This window comes from Stegodyphus dumicola, chromosome 4, assembly GCF_044657685.1.
Source record: "Stegodyphus dumicola isolate Sdum_Otavi_A_Nest chromosome 4, ASM4465768v1".
Lineage (NCBI taxonomy): Eukaryota > Metazoa > Arthropoda > Arachnida > Araneae > Eresidae > Stegodyphus > Stegodyphus dumicola.
In genome coordinates, this window is record NC_140771.1 from 205,549,295 (window position 1) to 205,571,699 (window position 22,405).

General features: G+C 30.9%; 1 protein-coding gene across 4 annotated transcripts in view; it reads left to right on the plus strand.

Annotated features, from left to right (window-relative positions):
* The first annotated feature begins 2,306 nt into the window (after nucleotides 1-2,306).
* Nucleotides 2,307-22,405, plus strand: part of Chc (clathrin heavy chain) — a 75,263-nt gene continuing 55,164 nt past the window's right edge. For 2 of the 4 annotated variants that reach the window (XM_035376536.2, XM_035376538.2), the window contains exons 1-3: nucleotides 2,308-2,488; nucleotides 15,578-15,785; nucleotides 19,611-19,760. In XM_035376536.2, coding sequence (XP_035232427.1) covers nucleotides 2,444-2,488; nucleotides 15,578-15,785; nucleotides 19,611-19,760 — 403 coding nt within the window. In that variant the 5' untranslated portion in view covers nucleotides 2,308-2,443. Of the gene's footprint in view, nucleotides 2,489-15,577; nucleotides 15,786-19,241; nucleotides 19,254-19,610; nucleotides 19,761-22,405 lie in introns of all 4 variants that reach the window. The other 2 variants (XM_035376535.2, XM_035376537.2) reach the window with 2 other exon arrangements.

Below are 22,405 nucleotides of genomic sequence, written 5' to 3' on the forward strand. Positions count from 1 at the left end.
TTGTCTTTTATTGTTTAAGCGTTCAATGCTCGATAATGTCCTACAGGTCTCCATTCCAGACTTCCCTTTTTTGGAACCATGTGAAGTGGGGATGCATAATTGCTGCTCGAAGGTCTCAAATACCCCAATTGCATCATAGTTTGAAATTCTTGTTTTGCTATTTTAAGCGATCTGGAGCTAACCGACGAGGTTTTGCAACCACAGGTGGATCTTTAGTTAAGATATAATGAACGGTGTTGTGTTTAACAGGTTGGTTAGGATCTGGTAATCTAGTAATTGAAGGAATTCTTTTAAAATTTTGTGATATGGTGTATCACTAAATACAGTTTTTACTGAATAAATGCTTCCATTTTTCACGCAGCCGACGGTTTTAAACTGTGTTCTTAAATCTTTGAGACATTTGTTTCTGAGATCAGGCACCAATTCAAAGAAATGGAGAAAATCTGCTAAAAGAATGGGTGTACTAACATTTGCTATAAGAAAAGTCCATGTAAACTGTCGTCTTAATTTGAAATCCAAAGAAAGTGTTTTTAGCCCATAAACATGAATAGTGGAAGAATTAGCAGCGACAAGTGTTTGTTGGGGAGAATTCCGTTTTTGAGAATTATTTGCTGGAAGTAAGGACACGTTAGAGCCGGTATCGACCAAGAATGAAAGGTTTGTTCTACGGTCACGAACGAACAGGCGACGGGAAACTTGAGTTTCATATTTCTAAGCAAATCGGAAGGTTTTCGAGAACCTAATTCTTCTCCAGATAATAATTGGCGAATTTCTTGCTGAGAAGATTCTCCTGAAAGATTTATTAACTCAGTTTTGAGCTTTGTATATGGATCAATAGGATCTGGTTTCATAAGTAAATCCCTCACCAGTGATGCAATATCTGGAGGAAGATGAGAAACTACATAATTATATTTAGTAATGGATTCTGTGATAGGTTTGGGAGTGGCAAGAGCAAAGGTACTTTCACACATAATAAACCATAAAGATGGGTCTGATCGGTTATAAACCGTAATTTGGACGGCATGAACATCAGACATTGTGGAAGGTTTTTAAGCCAAAATGAAAGCAAAAATTTAACTAAAGAAAATGAAATTAAATGATAAGTAGAAAACAGAATTATAAAATGATCTATAATTACTACTCATCTGTGATCCGAAGGATGAAAACCGGTGTAATATATTACTTCTGGTTTGGAGATCTTGAGTAATGGCTTGTAGTCAAAACCGAAAGTGCTTGAGAACTGTTCATACGGCCTGATTTAACACAGTCCGGGTTACCATTATGGTGATTCCTATCATATTGTTACCTATATGTTTTACCACCAATCCTCGCATTCCATATCACAGATTATATTCTTACTGCATTAATATAAATATTAACAAGACATAGTGCACAATAAAAATTAAGCTTTATTTCGGAACTTCGCACACACTCCCTGACAGCCGGCCTGTTTCGCTCTCCTCGTTTTACTCGTAAGAAACTTCTCCTCTAGGGTTGCCACACTTATCGGAGGGCGCAAGGCGCGCTCCTTATCGCCATCACCACAATGTAAGAAATAATTATATTAGTGAGAAGATCAAGCCGATATATTTTAGGCAGGTCTTTAATGACGGATCATTTGAGATTTAAAAGCAAAATGCATGCTCAATACTTAATATCTTTAGTTTGCAATACTATTTGCATTTTTATGTAATGCGTCTAGTTCGTGTGATTTTCAATATACATAACTAAAAATTTTTGTAGTCATTTGTGTTATTTTTTGGTAATAAAAGATGTATTTGAGGCAATGTGCAAATGAAGGATATATTTACCCCTCATTTGCACATTGCTACTCAACAAACTTTTCCATGTGACTTCCCTAATATTTTCCCCATTATTTAACAAAAATTTGTATCCCATATTTTATTAACATACGTACGAAATATTTGTATTATTTCTAGTCGATATGAATTACGAAATAGGATTTCCGGCTTAATATCGGCTCTTCATTAAAGGAAAATCCCACATTGTTACGAGTTGCCTGTTATCTCTGGGCATTAAATATTATAGTGCATAAACAAACTAACACTGGAAATTTTAAAATTATAATTGATACATATTTAGGATGTCAACTGCAATTTTTAGTTAAACGCCCATTCACTTTCATAATTAATAACTTAAAGTCAGATATAAGCTTTTAACCGTTTACTGGTAACGTAAATAAAACTTTAAATATTTTCTTGAATTTGATTTTTGAAAACTTTGCATTATGCAAAATGAAAAAATTTTCATTTTGAAAAATAATTTCATAGTGAAGAAGCCGGGTTTCAGTAAACGCCATTTTGTGCCGTGGTGCGGTGGAGGTTGTAGGTGGTTACATGTCAATCTGTTGGACATTTAAATACATTAAACTTTAATTATTCTCTCTCTTATTTCATTTTTTCTGGAACGTTAAGTGTTCATCATGACGTCTCCAGGTTTACCAATACATTTTCAAGAGCACTTGCAAGTAAGTTTTTGAAATGGAACATAGTATTTAGAAGGCTGATGACCGCAGATATGTAACCGGGAAAGCTATGAAGTTATATTAACTGACCTCTGAAATTTTTAAAATAATAAATTATGGATTTCGACTCGTGAAAATTTCATATTTGTGATAAGAATAAGGTTTTTATTGCGATTTATCGGCTAGGAATTTCTTAAATTAGTAATATGATTATGTATGAAACGCCCCTCGCTAAGATTCTTCTACTTTTGTTTTTAAATGTTGACCTCTTAAATAGAATTAAACTGTATTAAGTGTGAATTGTATAAAATATTCTTGGTTCTGGGAAATTTAGATTCAAGCAAACACTTCAAAATTAGACGTTTGCTGCCATTACGTGGCCTTAATTATTAGCATCAGATTTTCATGCCTAAATTGTGTTATGGAGATTACGTATTAATTGGTTTTGAATCTTATACGTGCTAATGGAAAATATTTATTTGAAGGTAACAAATAATTTTTGTCGGATCTATGATTTTATAATTTGAGATTTTATGTAATATTTATTCTAACTAACCCAATGAAATCTTTTAATTAAATCTTGCCTGTTACAAGTTTTCCGAGATTTGTTTTGTCGGTTTAAAAGTGATTACTTGATTTGAATTGACTTTGAGTAAAGTAACTCATAATCTTGTTAGATGGTTTTCATGTATGCTATTCAATTGTGAAACTTTTTCATTTCGATTTGTATAATTTGCTATCATGCATTGTGATTGTAAATCTAATCTCGGTAAATTCTTAAATAATTTCGTGTTTTAAACGTATTTGCATTTGTTTTGATAGTGTGGTAATGTACGAAAACTTCAAATTCGTAGTATTGAATATATTTTACCTCCAATAATTCGGACATTCCGTATGTTTTCTGAAAGATCAATTTTTAATTTTTTTTTTTTTTTTTTTTGTGTGTGTGTACAAATTCAGTTTTTAAATCTTGCAGGAGTTACTTTTTTTAAAACGCTAAACAAGTGCTCAAATTTATTTATACTGTTCATCTGTGCTGAAAAATAAAATCTTAGACCTCTAACAGCTTACAAATGGAAATTACTTTGATCTGTAATCTGGCCATTATTTGGTGCAACATCTGATGACTATAACTGCATATTTCCATGTATTCAAAATGGTGAAATTATTATGCTTAATATATATGAAAAACAGTTAAAGGTTATAGGCATTTCTTGACTGAAAACAAAAAATCCCTGGTAACACTGAAGATACTATTTTATTAGCACTGCCCCACAATCACTCCACAGTTTGGCTATGTCATCTAGTTTCGGGTTCTATAAAATTATAGCTGTGATTCACAGTAAAATGTTCATATCCAGCATTTCTTAATTCCCCTTTTTTACATCTATTATGGCAGTTTGAAAATACGATGCTGCCATCCGCATTGCTTTCCTTGCACAAGTCCCAAATATCCATTGTTCTGGAAAAATACGTCGAACTGTTTTTTTCTTTTTGTAAAAAGATTTTAAAGTAGCTATTCCAATTTATTGTTGTATTATGTCCGATTTTTAACTGAAGTTAGCAAAATTCAGTCGATGTCAGTTCTTGATACCACAGACAGATAAAACGAACGGCATCGAGGAAAGGAAAATGCGAATCTTCAAACCATGTTTTGGTTTTCAATCCTTTTCCACAGCAAAAACGTACGTAACACCATCATATAGGAGAGGTTCGTTTGAGTCAAAAGTAAACTTCATCAGGCGATTTTGAGAACAAAGTCTATTGCTATGAATTATTCCTTTGTCCTGAAATAATCTTATGACAGCCTTTTGATCATTAAGTAATTGTCAAATTGTGTAATCCATCATGCTAAAAAAAAATGGTGAAATATGATAAAATATCTAGTGATGATACTTCAAACGAGAACTAGAAATCTCTAGCCATGTTATTTGGCGTGTTGTAGCATTATTTTTTTTTCTCATTTTATCTTCATTTTTAACTGATGCCACTCAAACAGAATAGTACCACGCTGAGAATTAATAAAATTTATTTTATTGTAAAAATTTCAATTATATGTAAAGTAAAAACTCATAAGTATTATACACTTTTACTAGAAAAATTTCAAAACTTTTGCTTTTATCATGGGTTTCTTTGGAATGCCTAAAGCTTAGATTTTCATGTATTTTATTAAACTGCATATTCACCGTATATGCTTTAAAAAAATGGCAACAACCATAAAGGCCTATTTTAAAGTAAGATTAAATGTACTTACTGTGTTTATGATGCTGACTTTTTCTTGTAATTCTATTTGTAAAGCTTTAATCTTTTCCTGGATAATTAGAAAACTCAACTATATCTGCTTCTGTATCATATCCTCAATCTATTAACAGAGCTGTTTCCCCATCTCTGAAATTGGACACTGCATATTGTGTTGGTAATGCTTGTGCACTTCAACATTACCACACCTTTCATATTTTTAACAAAGTAAAGTTTTATCTTTGTAGAATGTTGGTTTATATTTTGAACTATTACTGATATAATTTTTTGTCTTCATATACATTATTTTCAATGTTCCATCTAAAGTAATTGCAAGCCCAAATTTATCACTAATACATTGGCTTTAAGTTTTAAATCCATTTTCTGGGTAAATAAAGAAGGAACATTAATGATGATAAACAAGGGACTACACTACCTCAGAAATATTATTTGAATACAAGAAGTTATTCATTACTTTTGCACAGTTACGTAATCCAAATTTACATAAAAGGCGAGGTTATGATCATACAAATACTGAATTACATGCATAGCAGTTTACATAGACACATGTGATTTTTTATTCTTGGTAATTTAGAATTATGAAAATTGTATTTTTTCTTCACTTTAGATTCTGATTAAGAGAGAGGTTAATGTTATTTAATTTAACATTTTGAATTTTTTAAAAACATCTTGATAAAAGGTGTAATTATTGCATTGATTTTAATGGTCATTAAAGGAATATTTATATTTGACTAGACTGAAAATCATTAGAGAATCTTAAAACTGCATATTTTGAGCAATACTGTGCAGAACAGTCTTCATGTTAATTCACATTGGAATTCTATTAATAAAAAAAGCATTCAGAAATCTAAAAGATAAGTATACTTTCTTATCAAGGAGATTTTTACTAGGAGGTACATACACTTAAGCATTTTGATAAATAAAATCTAAGCACTAAAACTGAAAGTTACATCCATGTATAGCAATCTGCTTATTTTAGGTAATCAAATGTAAGGGTTGGGGCAAAAGTCATGGCAATTATTTTTTTCTTGTAGATATGTGAACAGATCACAAAACGTATATGTGTTGTGTGGAAGTTCTGCAGGCATAGTGTGTATGCAGAACAACAGATGTCTCTGTGCTCTGAAATCAGTCAGCTTGTCACGAATAATGGCCATCGATGAATTTTGGGCCAGTTCATACGAACCAGAACTGAAACGTCAGACCGCGGAGTGGCGACATCTTGCATCACGAAGGCAGCAGAAGGTCCGTCAGAATCCTTCCCCAGTCAAGTTGATGGTGATCGTTGCATATGACGTCAGGGGTGTCATTGTTTGCCACTTTGTTCCTCATGGCAGAAGAGTGACAGCACAGTACTACAGGGACTTTCTGGTACGACCTGGCGTTCGAGATAAACGTCCGGATCTTGTGGACAGTGCAATAATTCTGCACGACAATGCATAACATAAAGCAGACTACATATGACATAATGACTACATAAAGCAGAGTGTGTACGGTAGCTACTCCGACGTTTTGGGATGGGAAGAATTGGAGCACCCAACCGTACTCTCCTGACCTTTTACCCTATGATCTCATTCCCAAGATTAATGAACGAATACATGCTAGGCGGTTTGTAACACGAGAGAACATTGCTAATGCTGTGCGCCAACAGATGACCCGATTTACACATGGTGCGGCAAATACTGAGGCTGATAGTATTCAGTGCCTTCCACATTGTTGGCAGCGTGTGGTGACAGTAGTAGAGGATTACACTGAGGGTCTTTAGGCCCAGGTTTGTCATGTCAACTTAGTGCTATTCATTGTCCACACATGTAGTTAAGACCCTGTCCTTTCGTCTGTATATGTCACATTTTCCAACTGGACTGGTTTCTTTAAGAAAAAAAATAAGATGCCATGACTTTTGCCCTAACCTACGTAAATTAGAAATTGGCATAACTAATATCAGATTTATTCATCGAAACCAATTTTTACTGTTAAGTATAGTATTTTTTGTAAGTTCTTTTGTTGTATCTGTAGGATATGAGCAAAAAACAGCATTTCATTCTGTAGTGGGCGTTACGAAATGGTGAAAATGCTTTGATAAGAGAAGAAAAAATTTTCCAAGCACTTTCTGACATCCTATTTACTGTTTTGTACATACAAACAAATCGGATATGTTCTTGTTAGTAGGACGCCACTTAGCATGAAGCATAAATATTGGTACAAATATGTATCGACTAGATGGCATTAACCATAACAATATGTAAAATCTTACTAGATGACAGTAACTGTAACAATAGTAAAACTTCAATGGTAAAAATGAAACTTGTAATGACAGTAATGTATTGTAAAATATATAATTTTCAATGCACACAATTCTGAAGCTGTGAACAATGGATGTACTTTTTATTCGTAAACTAATGTAAAGAACATCACTTTATCGAGCAAGCAAACTGGGATTCATCAAAAAGGAACAGTAGCTCTTTTAATGTTTACCTGTTGCGTGTTTTTTGGAAGCATGCCAGAAATGTTTGATTTCCATTTTAAGGGAGAAAAGAATGTTTATCCCTCTGTGTTGAAAATGAGTTTAATTTTATCATTTCTGAAATGTTTGAACATTTTTTATTATAGAATTTTATTGTTTACCCTGTGTAATTTTGTTAATTTGATTATTGCAAAGCAATCAAGGTTTATCTGCCAATGGGCTAAGGGGATGGATGCCTTAGTTGAAAACTTTCTAAGAGAAACTGGCTCGTATAGACTTTTGGAAAGCCATAAAAAAAGTCCTATGTAGATAGCCAGTCTGCCAGAATTCAAACCACGTACCAAACTGTCAGTGTTCAGCGACTTTACACCCTGCCGCTGGTGAGCAACCACTCTGTGTAGAAAGAAAGTTTAAGGTAATCTTCATGTCTAAGTTGAAACAAATCTGTATAGGTAGATAGTGGTTCAGTTAAGTGAATTTTTCCAATCTCGCTGCTAGTTCGATTCTGCTCTTCGCTTCATCCTTCTATCATTCTTGGTGTTACTTTCTGCTCCTGATCTTCATCTTCTATCATTCTTGGTTCACTTCCTGTTCCTGATCTTCTTTAATGTAACTGTTAGCGAGTGGTAAGTTATGAAGTATAATTTATAGTTATTGATTTATTTTGGTGAGTGATTCCAATCTGATTCGATAAAAGATAATTTTTACCAGCCCATGTGATGCTGAATATGTGCAATTTCTGTTTTGTTTTTTAAATAAAATCAATCGGTCAATATCCCTATCGCCGGGATGTCGCTGTTAGAATGCGGCGTGTCTGGCTCAATGATACTAAGGCCTCATGGATCATGACAGTGCAATGTCTGGGTCGAGTAGTGCGTGGAGTCGGAAATGGAAAAAGGGGGTGACTATGAGAGAGTTGTTAATCGAATATTTTAAGTGTTCATAATGAGTGGATAGGAAAAAAACACACACACAATACATTTTACTAAGTAATTAATACATCTAATAAATATATATAGAGTATGAAAAATTAAATAAGATACAATTAAATATTCTGTAAAGGCAGGGGAGGCGTATGAGAAGTGCTGAGATCAAGTTTTGAAATTTTTCCGATCTGTGGAATGAGATTGTTGATAGCCGTGAGCGCTTTGCAACTTTTGTTCTAGTTAAATTTATTTTTTTTGCCCTAGTTAAATTTATTATTTAGTTTTTAAATAAAAACTCTCTGTGTATATATATAGAGAGAACAGTCTGATACGTGATCTGTTTTTAAGTAAAAGGCACAGCTATTCACATGATATAAACAATTTACCACATTTTGCGACATTTAACTGGAAAATCCTGCAGTTTGTTGTTCACTGTTTACACAAGTTAATACACATGGAAGAATTTACTTGATATATTCATAAATAAGCAGGGATACTTACTTACTAGTTTATGTGTGTATAAGATAAAAGATGCATAACTATAAATATACTTTAAATAAGCAATAGCTCCTTTAATCTATCGAACACATGATGTTGACACATGATGCACTGCACAATTTTGTATGCAGGGATTTACATCAATCCCTGCATACAAAATTGTGCAGTGCATCATGTGTCCAAGAATGATGTAGATTATAAAGTAATACAGTCAAAAGTCGTTAATTCGGACACCCATAATCCGGACCTCAAAGCTACAAACTTTCTGCGCATGCGTCACGTTGACCTTTACGGCTGCGAATATGCGTGTGTGCTTGCGCATAATACGTTTACGCATGCGCGTTTAATGTATAACAAACGGTATAAGCTAAGCTAAAATTATCTAATTCAGTTAATGTTGCAGATTGTGTTGTTCCTTAATCTTCGAATTGGATCCGGCTTATTATTTTTTGCAGACTGTTAGAGCAATTTTATAAAAGTAAGCTTGAACTTTCGATTATGTCAAATAAAATTTCCGATATATATATACTAATATGTAAAGGATCTACAAAGCGAAATTATGTTTCGAAGTCCATTAAACAAAAAATGGAATTGCTGCAAAAAATGGATAAAGGCATAATCCTTTGTTTATCTAACCATTCCGAAATCTGTTTATCAATGTCATGCTGCTCTGCGGCGGGAGGGGGGGAACACTGCGGCGCACAATGAACTGGAAGTTGATCTGTCAGCACTATCCTTATCTTCAGGGCAGATGTTTTTATTTTATTTGGCTTATAATTCCTTACTAAATGTAGTATTTCATCTCGATATACTCAGTCTTTGATATGATTTAAATCAAATTCCTCGTCATTATAATTCGCCTCCGATAGTGAAGAAAGTGACATGGAGGTTATTGAAAACGAAAAAAATTTCGATTCACAAATTAGTCGGTATTCTCGATACAGCAATTATAGGACTTATAATGGACGGTATAAGCTAGCCTAAAATTATCTATTTCAGTTAATGTGGCAGATTGCCTTGTTCCTTAATGTTCTAATTGGATCCAGCTTATTATTTTTTTGCAGACTGTTAGAGCAATTTTATAAAAAGTAAGCTTGAACTTTCGATTACGTCAAAAAGAATTTCCGATTCTGGAGCTGTCAAAGGATCTACAAAGTGAAAGCATGTTTCGATGTACCACTTCCAATAGTGAAGAAAGTGACAGAGAGGTTATTGAAAACGAAAAAATTTCGATTGACAAATTAGTCGGTATTCTCGACACAGCAATTACAGGACTTGAATAGTGGAACTTTGTAACTGAACAAGAAATTCTTTTTATAGAATTAAAGAGAAATTATTTGCACAAAAAAGGAAACAACTTACATTGAAAGAAATGTTTAATAAAGTAAACAAATAAATATTAAGCCTTTTTTTTTTTTTTTTTTTTTTTTTGTAAATTTTGATACCCTTTAGATCATAATTGCTCTTTATTTCATAAATTACGATTTCATATTTTTAATTTTATAATTTCTGCATGCCATCTTACCAGATTTAAATTGATGATCTATAATCAGGAAAAACCCCTAATCCGGAATCGAAGTCCTGACGAGTCCGGATTAAAGACTTTTGTGTTCTATTGCTTTGGCAAATCTTGGCTTAACAACTCGATAAGAATTTGATCATTTAAATGTAATGTAAAAACTAATTTTAGTTTCTGATGAAATATTTGTCATTGTCTTTAAATTTATTTTACATGACTGAAACAAAGTCATCGAAGGTAACATGTTAGGAAATAGAAAAGAAAGAATTTTTTCTTCCAATGCGTTTGAAAATATTCTAGTTGAGCTTTCCGGTTAGTTGAGTGCGAGATAGTTTGGCTTTTACAGTATTAAAAATAGTAGCATTCTGAAATGAAATAATAGATGTACAGTCTTACTAAAATTCAGAAAAATTAATTTGTGTTCTTCAAGTTGTATCATTGTAAATTTTCTGTGAAAGTGTTTACTATCATTTTTGCATTATTAGTTATTTAAAATATTTGGTCAGCATTATTCAGAAAGAGCCAAAAAGTAGTTTTTACTCTTTTCAAATGAACATATTATAAACATATTTAAATCAGTGAAAACAGTTCAAGGAATGATACCTTTATAGCAGTGGTTTCTGATTGGTTTTGCGATAAGTTTCCTTTTAAATTTCTTTTGTGCTTCGTGGTCATCCAGTAATTTATGTGTAAAAAATAACTTCATGAAAATGTGATTTTACTGGATAATTTTGTATTTCCAAGTAATAAGGAAAATTAATATGAACCTGCAAAAAACTGAAGAAAATCAGCCAAGAAAACTGAAATGTAGAAATGTGAATGTAGGTTCAGACTAATTTTATTTCTAATTAGAAAATAAAGAAAAGTGCATACTAAAACTAATTACTAGTACAAGAAAGTATTACATTGTAATTTATCTCATTACATCTTTTTTTGGGGGGGGGCTTTTGCCATTATAAAGGCCTGAAGCAATGGTCATTTTATTATGATGGCTGCCCATTACCTCCTCCGAAGAGACATTTTACATCCATGCCTTCGCTGGGTTTTGAAAATGGGCCCTTTGGTATCACAGTCAGCTCCTCTAACCACTATACCATCTAGGTGGCTGTCATTTGTTATTATTGTTATCTGACAACTTATTAAAATTTGACATATATTCTGATATTCAGTGTTACAGTACCATGTTCTTCACATGTTCTTTTAACATATTTATGCTATTTTAAGTTGTGAAGAAATCTGCTCACAAAGCTATGTACCCCCCCCCCCCCCCCCCCCCGAAAAAAAAGTCCTTGGTGGTGTGCACCTAAGTTTTTTTTGTTTAGTAATATTTCCTAGTTTAAAAACTTCTTTACATTTATTTTCAGTGCTTTTGAATATTATATCAGGGCAAAGAATAAAAGTCTGTAATTTGCGTTCGATTTGTTATCCCCCCCCCCCTCCTCATTGGGTTGATGTCATTTCTGTTATGCCTTATTCCAAGAAAGAATGTTTGTGAAATATGGGCTCCATGGAAAACAGGTCTTGAAATCTTTTAAATTATGAGCTGAATGACAGAAGATTTGTAGCATTCTTAGATGGATCATAATGCAGAATAAATTGTTGGTCTAAAATGAGGGTAAATAACAGAAAATGTTGATAGTTGTCCACTAAGTTGTTCTTCCACAAATCAATTGTAGCCAGATAAGCAGATATTGAGCTCTTTTCCAATACATATTTTTCTCTTCTTTGTAATGTGGTACAGTAAAAGCCTAAATGGCATTCATTTAACTGAAATATTTTAAAATTTTAGAAAAAATTTTGCCGTGAAAAATTTAGAAAATGAGAGATTTGTAATGCTATTATAGAGTTTGTAATACTATCAACACATATGCATTGTCACCAGACAGTGTGATTTAGCGCCAGTAATAGATGAGCATAAGCTCGTTTAATTTTTGTAAAGAATAATATTAGTTCTGTTTTTCCCTCTTCTGACAAAATGAGTAATATTTAGGACTACATGAAATGAATAGAATTTTTTAGTTACAAAATCTGGGTAACCCCCCCCCCCCCCTACAAAAATGCTGCAGTTTTAGAAATAGATAAACAATAGCAAATAGCAGTGCAACTTGAAAGATTATAAGCAGTTTGTGTTTTAAATGTTACATCTGTAATTTATCTCTTTGGTGTCTAACTGAATAGTCTGTCAGTTAAGTTTCTAACAGAAAGATTGGCAATATCTCCACCAACTTTATTTTGGGGGAATATATCATAATCAAAATATGTTGCCTTTTTAGGACTGAAATGTGTTTTTTTCTCCCTGAAATCTTATATTAACTTTAAGTGTAGCCTTTTAATATTCAAATTGGTAACAAGAATGATTGTTTTTATAATTTTAGAGTGGAAAATTTTCCCATTCATTTGGCTTTTCTAACATGAATTGTTTTTATATGCTCAACTATCCAGAGTTCAGCATCTAAGTTTTCTGGATACTTGAGCTTTTAACCGTATTTATTGCATTGAGTTTTGTAGTGATATCGATTAAAAATGTCAAGTCAGCAAGCTACTCCATATAATCTAATTTTTGGTTGTAATTGTTCTTGGATATCAAAGTTTTAATCTCTTCACTACAAAATATATGAAATAAAGTGTTATTTTAAAACTTGCGAAAAGCAATGCAGTTGGTAGCTGCTGCTGCAAACTTTTATCAACTTATTTCAGCAGTACTCGTGACTGTCAGCTGCATGGCCAGATGGATGAGTGATCGTTTGTGCAGCAGTGAACAGGGCTTGTGTTAAAACACGGAATTCTATAACTAATCTGCTGTGCAGACTGTGGAAACGGGCCGAAGTAAAAGTGATAATACTCAAGTATGTGATCAAAAATGCAATGCCCCCTTATGTGACGTGTAATTGTACCTATTTTATGGTTGTTTTTATACAGTCAAAAGTTTTTAATCCGGACGTCCATGATCCGGAATGATCTATAATCCGGACCTCAAAGCTACAAACTTTTCTACGCTTGCGTATGTGCATAATACATTTACACGTGCTTGTTTAACGTATAACAGACAGTATAAGCTAGGCTAAAATTATCTAATTATCTGTTTCAGTTAATGTTGCAGATTGCGTTGTTTCTTAATGTTCTAATTGGATCCGGCTTATTATTTTTTGCAGACTGTTAGAGCAATTTTATAAAAAGTAAGCTTGAACTTTCGATTATGTCAAAAAGAGTTTCAAATTTTGGAGCTGCCAAAGCGTCTACAAAGCGAAAGCATGTTTCGATGTACCGCTTCCGATAGTGAAGAAAGTGACAGAGAGGTTATTGAAAACGAAAAAATTTCGATTGACAACAGTATTCTCCATACAGCAATTATAGGACTTGAACAGCGGAACTTTGTAACTGAACAAGAAATTATGTCTGTTTATAGAATTAAAGAGAAAGTATTAGCACATAAAACGAAGCAGCTTGCATTGAGAGAAATGTTTAATAAAGTAAACAAATAAATATTATTAAGCTTTTTACTTCCTTGTACGAAGTAAAAAGGAAGTATTGTAATCGCGAAAAGTTTCAGGCAGCATATTTTAAAGAAAATATCCGTTTTGACCGCTATCGAATGCAATTTAACGATGTTTTTGCATGGTATCTGTACGTAAGGACAGAATAAAATACTCTTTTCCTTCAAAAAAATTATAAAACTGCTTTAAAATTAATTCTGAAGAGAATTTTTCGTGCCATCTGTACGAACGTATCTCGCATAACTCAAAAACGAGTAGCCTCAGAACGTTGAAATTTTGTATATAGGACTGCTATAACATGTAGATGTGCATCTCGTATTTTGGTTGCAATCGACCGCACCAAACGCATATAAATATATTTATATATATATCCACTATGTTACCAGGCTCGGTGATCTCAGTTTCTTTTCTCTTATATGTTTGTAAATTGTACATTTTTTGCTTTAAAAATGATTGTATTATGTTGTTTTTATCTTCCGGTTAAGGTTTTTATGCCTTTAGTAAATCTGTATGAATATTTTTAGAATTATCAACAATTTTAAAGTTGTCTAAGTGTAGCTAAGCCTTTTTTTTTTAGGGCGGCCATTAATGTTTACATTTGAAACAGGAGACTAGTGGATTTGTTGCTAATCTAGAGAAACTTAGCTTCGCAACAATGAAGATAACGCATTCATTTATTATTGCCAATTAAATCATGCTTAATTCTTTCTGGAATTTTTTCGAGGAAATAAGTGTTTGAGATTTACTTCGTAATTTTTAATATAGATATTTTGAGTTTTTATGTATTTTTGCCTTCTCGCGAAGTGAGAACTGAATTAATTAAACGAGAAATACTCAATCGGCTGTGAAAAAACTGTTTCTTTTTTGTTTTGTTTGCTTAATTTCTTTTATACATCATTCTAGCTTTATTATAGTATTTGAATAGAACATGTGGCAACGATTAGATAATTCTATTCTTTAAATGATATAAATTTTGTGCATTATGAGTTATAATATGAACGAAATATAATACTGAAGGGGAGTCATCCCTTTTGCGCAACACAAAAAGTGAGAATTTTAGCCAATTTTCGAGTTTTAATAAGTCAAATTGTTTTCATCATATATATGTGAAATTTTCAATATGTCTTCTTTACACATAGATGATTATCTTTCTTGATTTATTTTACTTAATAGTGTATAAGAATTTGTTTTATAAAGAAAAAACTAACTGTATTTTCCGAAAATTTAAAATTTGTACTGAAGCAGTGCGCACAAACTGAGAGTAATACAAATTTAGTTACAGTAATAATTTTTAAGTGAATCTAGCGCCAGAGTGTCGCTATGGTAAACAAATACTAGAGTGAATTTTAAAAATGCATTTATTCTATTGTGGTTTGTGCGCTGTCGGCGAAGTAGATTTAATTCAATCCAATAAGTTTAAATTAAATGCAAGAAAAATGCGTATAATTTAATATTCCGTACAAGGAAATCATGTGGTGTACACATCAGTTTTTGTAAATTTTGATAATCTTTAGATCATAATTGCTCTTTATTTCATAAATTACGGTTTCATATTTTTAATTTTATAACTTCTGCATGCCGTCTTACCAGATTTAAACTGATGATCTATAATCCGGAATCGCTGAAGTCCCGACGAGTCCAGATTAAAGACTTTTGACTATATTAAAGTTTTTGTCTGGTGACAACATTGCATTGTGGCTGGCAGGCGCCCAAAAATAGGATTGTGGGCTATGAGATGCCTGCAGTTAGATACCACTGCTTTATAAGGTCTTATTTTTAATTTTATAAATGAAAAAGTTAAGTTTTATGCTGATTTTTTTAAATTAAAATTTATAATGTCTTTTTATGTAATATTTATTATTTAATTTCAATTTAAAAGTGAATAATTGTTCTCTAAACATTATCATTAAATTTATTTTTAAATTTCTTTAGCTTACTACAGTTGGTATCAATGCAGCAAACATCACTTTTAATAACCTCACCATGGAATCTGATAAATTTATATGTGTTAGAGAAAAAGTTGGAGATTCGGCACAGGTTGTCATTATCGACATGAGTAATCCAACTAATCCAATTCGTAGACCAATATCAGCCGATTCTGCTATAATGAATCCTGCTTCTAAAGTTATTGCATTGAAAGGTAAACTGATTTTAAATTAATATAGCATTTTTTAAGGACTAAGATGGTTTTCTTATATTATTTGTCTGCAAATTATTTATTAATTTATTATTATATATATAAGAAACATATAATTAAAATATGTATTCTTTGAGTAATAATTATATTGGCTAATTTATTGCAGTTGAAGTTTATAAAACAATGGAAGATATTTTAATTTCCTAGGTCATCAAATATCTTTGCTAATTTTTCAACCATTTCTTAGTAATTCTAGCAATAGACAGAATAAAATTTGTGACCTTCATTTAGAGATTATATATTTTTGTCATTGAATTTTGCGTTCTTGTAATTTGTGAATTTGCTCTTAAAGAAATATTTTGTGACTTGTAGCCTAAAATTAAACTAATCTTTTATTTTACAGATATACTATGTAAGTTGCTTCTATTTCTTAAAAATTTTGTAAATTTAATATATAAATATATTTAAATCAGTTGTGCATTATTTAATATCCAGAGATAAAGCTGTTTGCATGATTTTCTCACCTTTCATTTTCTTTCACTCTTTCTTATTTTGTTTATAAATTTGTAAGTTTAATTTTTATAAATTTAATGGAATGACTGTTTGGTACTTTTGTAAATTTTGCTTTGGGCAGTTGCTAAAATCCAAGAGAAAGAAATATCCCAATTGCTTTTCTTTTCAAAACATTTCTGATATTGAAATGTACTTTAATTTTGAAAGCATTAGGTGTCTTTTAATTTTTAGCAAGGAGTTTCTTTAAAGTTTTTTCTAAGTTAGGTGTGAATATAATATGTGTGAAATAATTTAATTGAATTTTTGAATTACAGTCGAATTAAATTATTCACAATTTAATTAATTGGATTGTTGAATTGAATAATTTAATTAATTGGATTGATTATTTTACTAACATGTGTTGTGATTTAAAATTTCCTGCTCAAGTTTTAAATTTTATGTACAAGGTTTGTCATACATAATTGAATCATATTTGTCAGAAGGTGTTATGTCTAGAAATGTTAGTTAGGGTTGCTGAGAAGTGAATGAATAAGATTACAGAAAAGCTATTAATATATTTATTAACTATACACATACAGCATATGTAATCAAGCATTTCATACCAAGGCCACTTTGTAGGTAGTAAAACTTCCTTACCACCCATCAGCTTTGCAGTAACTTAATTTAGCATAAATGCAAAGTAATTTTTTGAGTTGAACCTTAGTAAAAAAATGTATAGTTAAATTTATCCAATTTTATGTATATTTTCCTTGTATTTATTATATATTATTAATTATTATATATTTATAAGAGATAGAAAATTCATATCCCACGTAGCTAGCCGGGACATCGGTTCCAACAAAACTATTTCAGCTAAGAAACAAATCAGTGTTAGGAAGAGAATAAATTCGTTTCTTGGAAAAATTTATCCTAGCTTCGCGCTTTAAAATATGATTATCCCATTATTGTGCTGTTGTTGCAGAACAATACCTAAGAGAAGTGGCAAGGCCATATATATAAATATGAAAACATGAGAGAGCTACACTCGGGAAAGTGGCCTTTTCATTATCGGATGGACAAAAGCCTCTACCACCCTAACATTAAAGCTTAAATTGCCAGCTAGTGGCAGTCCCAGTTGACTGTCCCTGGTTTTACAATATGACTGTAAGGTATACACATATAGGTTTGTGAAAGATGTTAACTAGCAGCTATCTCGATGTTTCAGTGCATTTACAAACACACCTTGGATGTGTCCAGCTATTTCAGCAACTCTTATGATGAGGTCATCTTGTACATCAATGCTGAAATCTGTGGCAGTCTTGTTGTGATGAAATTGTTTGTAAAGGTGGACGTTTGGAGAAGTGTCCTATAACATTTCTGCAAAACTTCCTCCAAAAATATGCTGCAGCTTATGCTAGAACAAAGTATGGCCTAATCAGTCTAAATCTGGCTTCCATTCAAATATTGATATTGAAGTACTATTGTATAACATATAAGGGATGTTATTTTGTCATGAAATATAAACACATCGTTACTATTAAAAACACAACATTGTTTTATCAGTGATGAAACCCACATCAGAATAAATGATTTAAGTATGTTGTTGTAGAAAGAGCAAGTGCACATATCATATGCTGATTATAAATTTCTCTCTCTTAACGTGTAAAACAATTATGTGTGATAGTGATGTAAGCATTTTTGTAATATTTGTCATATGCTAGACAAGACAGCAAAGGCTTTAAACTTGCAGCAAAGCCATGTACTCGTACATGAATTACATGCACATTCGGTTTGGTATACTGCTACTTTTATGAATATGGTTGTTCTCAACTGCAGCCAGGCCTTTTTTAAATAATCTGCTTTCATTTTGATATGAACATAGAAATGTTTGGTGATCAGGCATCTGTTATCATCTGTCCATTAGCAAACAGATGCAGTTGTACAGCAGCAACTTGTCAATTTCTTTTTGGTACCTTTAAGACAAGATGTATTTCCTTTTCATAGTGACCAGTTTTGTTTTCATGGCTATTTGTAACATGTGACATGTGAAGATCTTATCTTCTTAAGTTTGCATTACAGCAGTACCATTTTTTCTTGTCAATGCTGCTTTAATAAAGTTCACAAATTACATATCAAACAACTTGATAATTGTGATGTAGTATTAATAATGACTCATATTGCCCAACTTGCTAGTGATGTTTCTAGACATATGTTTCCATAATGAATGTGCTTTTTTGGTGTATGCTTGGCTGCATTTTAAAAAGTTTGCACATGATATTTAACAATTGCACTGTTTATTGCATTATATTGAAAATAAATATTATAGGCTTTTAACAACTTATATCTTAGTGGCTGTTCTGATGAAGTATTTAGAATAAATGAAATGTGCTGAATGTACTTTAAAAGAAAATTGGTTCTTATTAGCTTTGAATTTATAATTCTGTGAGCTAACAAAACAAGAGATTATTGTGGGATTTTGATTAGCAAACAATACACTGTTCCTAATTTTAAATCATGATCTTAAGTATATAATTAGGGAAGATAATTTTTTTCCGAACTCTTATTTTATAACAGTTAATAACCACTATTTGTATAATTAATCAGAATAATTTATCATTAAATCATTTTTCATAAAAAAACTAACAAAATCTCTTGAAATTTTGATACTGAATATGCATATTTTATTCAAGGCTAAAACATTTCATGTATCATCTTTGAATTATTGAATTCAATAAATTGCACTTGATTTTATGATCAGTTCAAAAATTGAATAATTTAGATTGTTTAAATTATATTGAAAGTTAATATTCATCTTATTGCACTGAATTAAATATTAATTTTTTTCCACTTTCTGGCTTATCTTTCCATGATATCTTTTCTATATTTTGATATAATTATTGAAACAAAATTCTGTGTGAATAATTGATTTGCATGCAAAAGTGAAGTATTTCTCTTTTATCTCTACAGCTTCATCAGGAAGTAAGTGACTTTTGCTTATTCCTTTCTATATTTAATATATTTTTAAATTCTTAAGGTAATTAGGTATTAGTTCTCTTATCAAATTAAATCTATTATGATTTTAATTTGAAAAAGAAAAAAAAATAACTTTTTCAGTTTCTATGAAAAATTTATTTATCATTCTTTATTATTCATAGCTTAGAAGGTAAAAAAGTATGTAATAGAAATAATTATTTCTAAGCTGTTAAGATTTCTTAAACTGGAAATTTTCATTTATGTCTAAACTTAATGACTGAATCTTGTTTCTATGTGTATTTATGATTTTTATTTTTAATTGTGAAAGAAATGATGTGCATAATCTTAAGTTTCACTTCTCAGCTATGAGAACCCTGCAGATTTTCAACATCGAAATGAAGAGCAAAATGAAAGCCCATACCATGAATGAAGATGTTGTGTTTTGGAAGTGGATTAATGTCAATACCATTGCACTGGTTACAGAAACAGCAGTGTTCCACTGGAGCATGGAAGGTAAATGCAGTTAGTTGTTATTCTGTAGAGTTAACTTGATATTGTTTAACTTACATTGTTTTAAGTCAAGGAATTTTGTAAAGTATTTTAAAATTATAAATGTAAACATAGGAATTTTTTATTGTCTGTTATATATGAATGTATTATACAGCATAGCTGCCAATGTCCCGGATTTACACAAGATTCCCAACTTTTCATTGAATCTTTTGGTTTTCCAGTAAATCACCAAACTTCTGTCTTTTAATTTTTAACCTGTACTAAAAATATTTACCAGTAATAAAATTTATTGAATTAACAAAAGACAAATTGTATTCTCCCACCTATAGTGATATCTGAAATAATATTTCTTAAATTTTATTTCATGTGAAGTGTTCTTTTTTACACTTCACATTGATACGTTTTTATTGATCATGACTTGTCGTAATCTGCTGCAGACATCTGTAGATTTTTATATGAAGATTCAAGTTATTTTCAGTCAGTTAATGTTATTTTACTTCGATATATGGTACATAACTAAGTTTATCCACACAAATGCTATGCACATTAATTATTAATTTTATTTTCATTATATGTGTAAATAATTTGATAAATAAACGTCCACTATTTGGGATTTTCACTCAGTGTAAAATTGTAAGAAAATTTTTTAAATAAAATTACCAAGAAATAAAATTCAGAATATCTAATTAAAAAGCTAGTATATTTTAAGTCAGAATTACATAATACAGGGCTTCTTAAACTCTTTTCAGTTGTGACACCCTTTTATCACTAAGATTTTTCCACGACCTCCCAGGATCCCATTAATATATACAAAAATTTTGTGGGACCCGATAAGTATTGCGCAAATTCGAAACACGCATGAGTGAAATTGTCAATTTTTTTTATTTGTACTGTAATATACTATTGCAGTTTTAGGTCATAATTTTAATTTCGAATTTTAAGACTTGGAACATTGTGAAAATTTTAAATAAGTAACAGATGAAATGACAGTGTCGCTGCAAAGCAAGGAAAATGAACGTTTCTATTATAAAAAGAATGCCTCGAAACCTTTTTCGTTTGTTTCTTTGTATGCATTGTCCTATCTTTATTTTCAGAAACACTGTGTAAAAATATTTGGTAATTGTAAAATTATTATAAGTTAACTGCTAAAATTTTTGGCGACCCCCTGCTGCAGGTTCCGCGACCCACAGTTTAAAGAAACCTTGGTATAAGAAATAATTCAGTAACTTTAATCTTGCATTTTGAAGTAAATTAAACTCTTCTTAGAGTTAATTGGAAATGGTGTTGCTGTTCAGCATGAAAACGTTCTGATTTCCTCAAAACAATCTTTTTTTTTTTTTTTTAAAGATTTCAAGATTGACAGCTATGTTATAGTGGCTATGTAAACATATCGGTGAAAATTTTAATCCTGATAAGTTTATCCAAGTTTTATTAATGATCTTCAAAATCCCACCTTTCGATAATTAGATTTTAAAATACATATTATTGACTTAAATGTAGCTTTTTAAAATTTTGTTCCCTTTTGTATTTTTCAAAGTAAAGAACAAAAATATACTTGTCATTTAAAGGGGGGAGACTGTTCTTGGCAGTAATATGCAAGTATGCAATTGCTGCATACTTGATATTAGTATGCAGTAATAGCTTACTTGCATATTGAAAAATGATTAATTTATAACAGTATATGGGTGAAATTTTTTATTTGTTAATTTGCTTAACTAGATGGTTAGTAATAACTTGATATGCATATTTGAAAGGTAGTATTGCCAAATTTAGTATATGAATCACCAGATATATCTGGTATAATTATAAGTGATAGGAACAATTTATGGTATCTTAAGTTTTTCATTTGTATATGACTTGATATGGAATTCTTTTTTTCAAATCAAAAAAAAAAAAAAAAAAAAAAAAAACTAATCCTTTTGTGGAAACTTTTCTTCCCACTGTTGAGCAGAATTCAAAAGTTACTTTCCATACCAATCTTGACTTTACAGTATCTAAGTAAATCAGCATTCAATTTTCAATCTGATTACCTTGACTTTATTTTGTATCATAATAGTCTCAGAATTTTCTCATATTTCAGATGAAAATTTCTAAATGTATTTTTGTGCATATGCAAATTATTAAATTTGAATGATTGAAGTTTAAAATTATTTAAGTTGCTTATTAATAAAATTAATTGTAATGCAAAATATACATTTGAAAGTTTACTGTAAAATCTAAAAAGTCAAAAAAGGAATTTAGTTGCATAAGAAAATTTCATTTTACTTTATAAACTGTATGAAGTAATTATTTTAATTTATTACTCAGTAAATCTTAATCACGCTTGAAATTCAAACTTTTATATGATATATTTGTAAACGTAGATTTATAACAAAATATAATTCTTATTGCAGCAGAAATGTTCAGAAAAAGTCCATTTTTGATTTGCTTTTGAGCAGAAAGTAAAATATGCTTAAGAATCAATTGTTTGTTACTTCTCCCAAAAAGCTTCTTTTTTTTTTTTTTTTTTTTTTTTTTTTTTTTTTTTTAAATCTATGATCTTTTACAATAACAATGTTTTTAAAGATTCTACCTTAAACCAATATAATGGCAGATCTATTAATATTATAAAATTCTCTGTTTAAAAAAGCTGTTACTAATTTCAATGT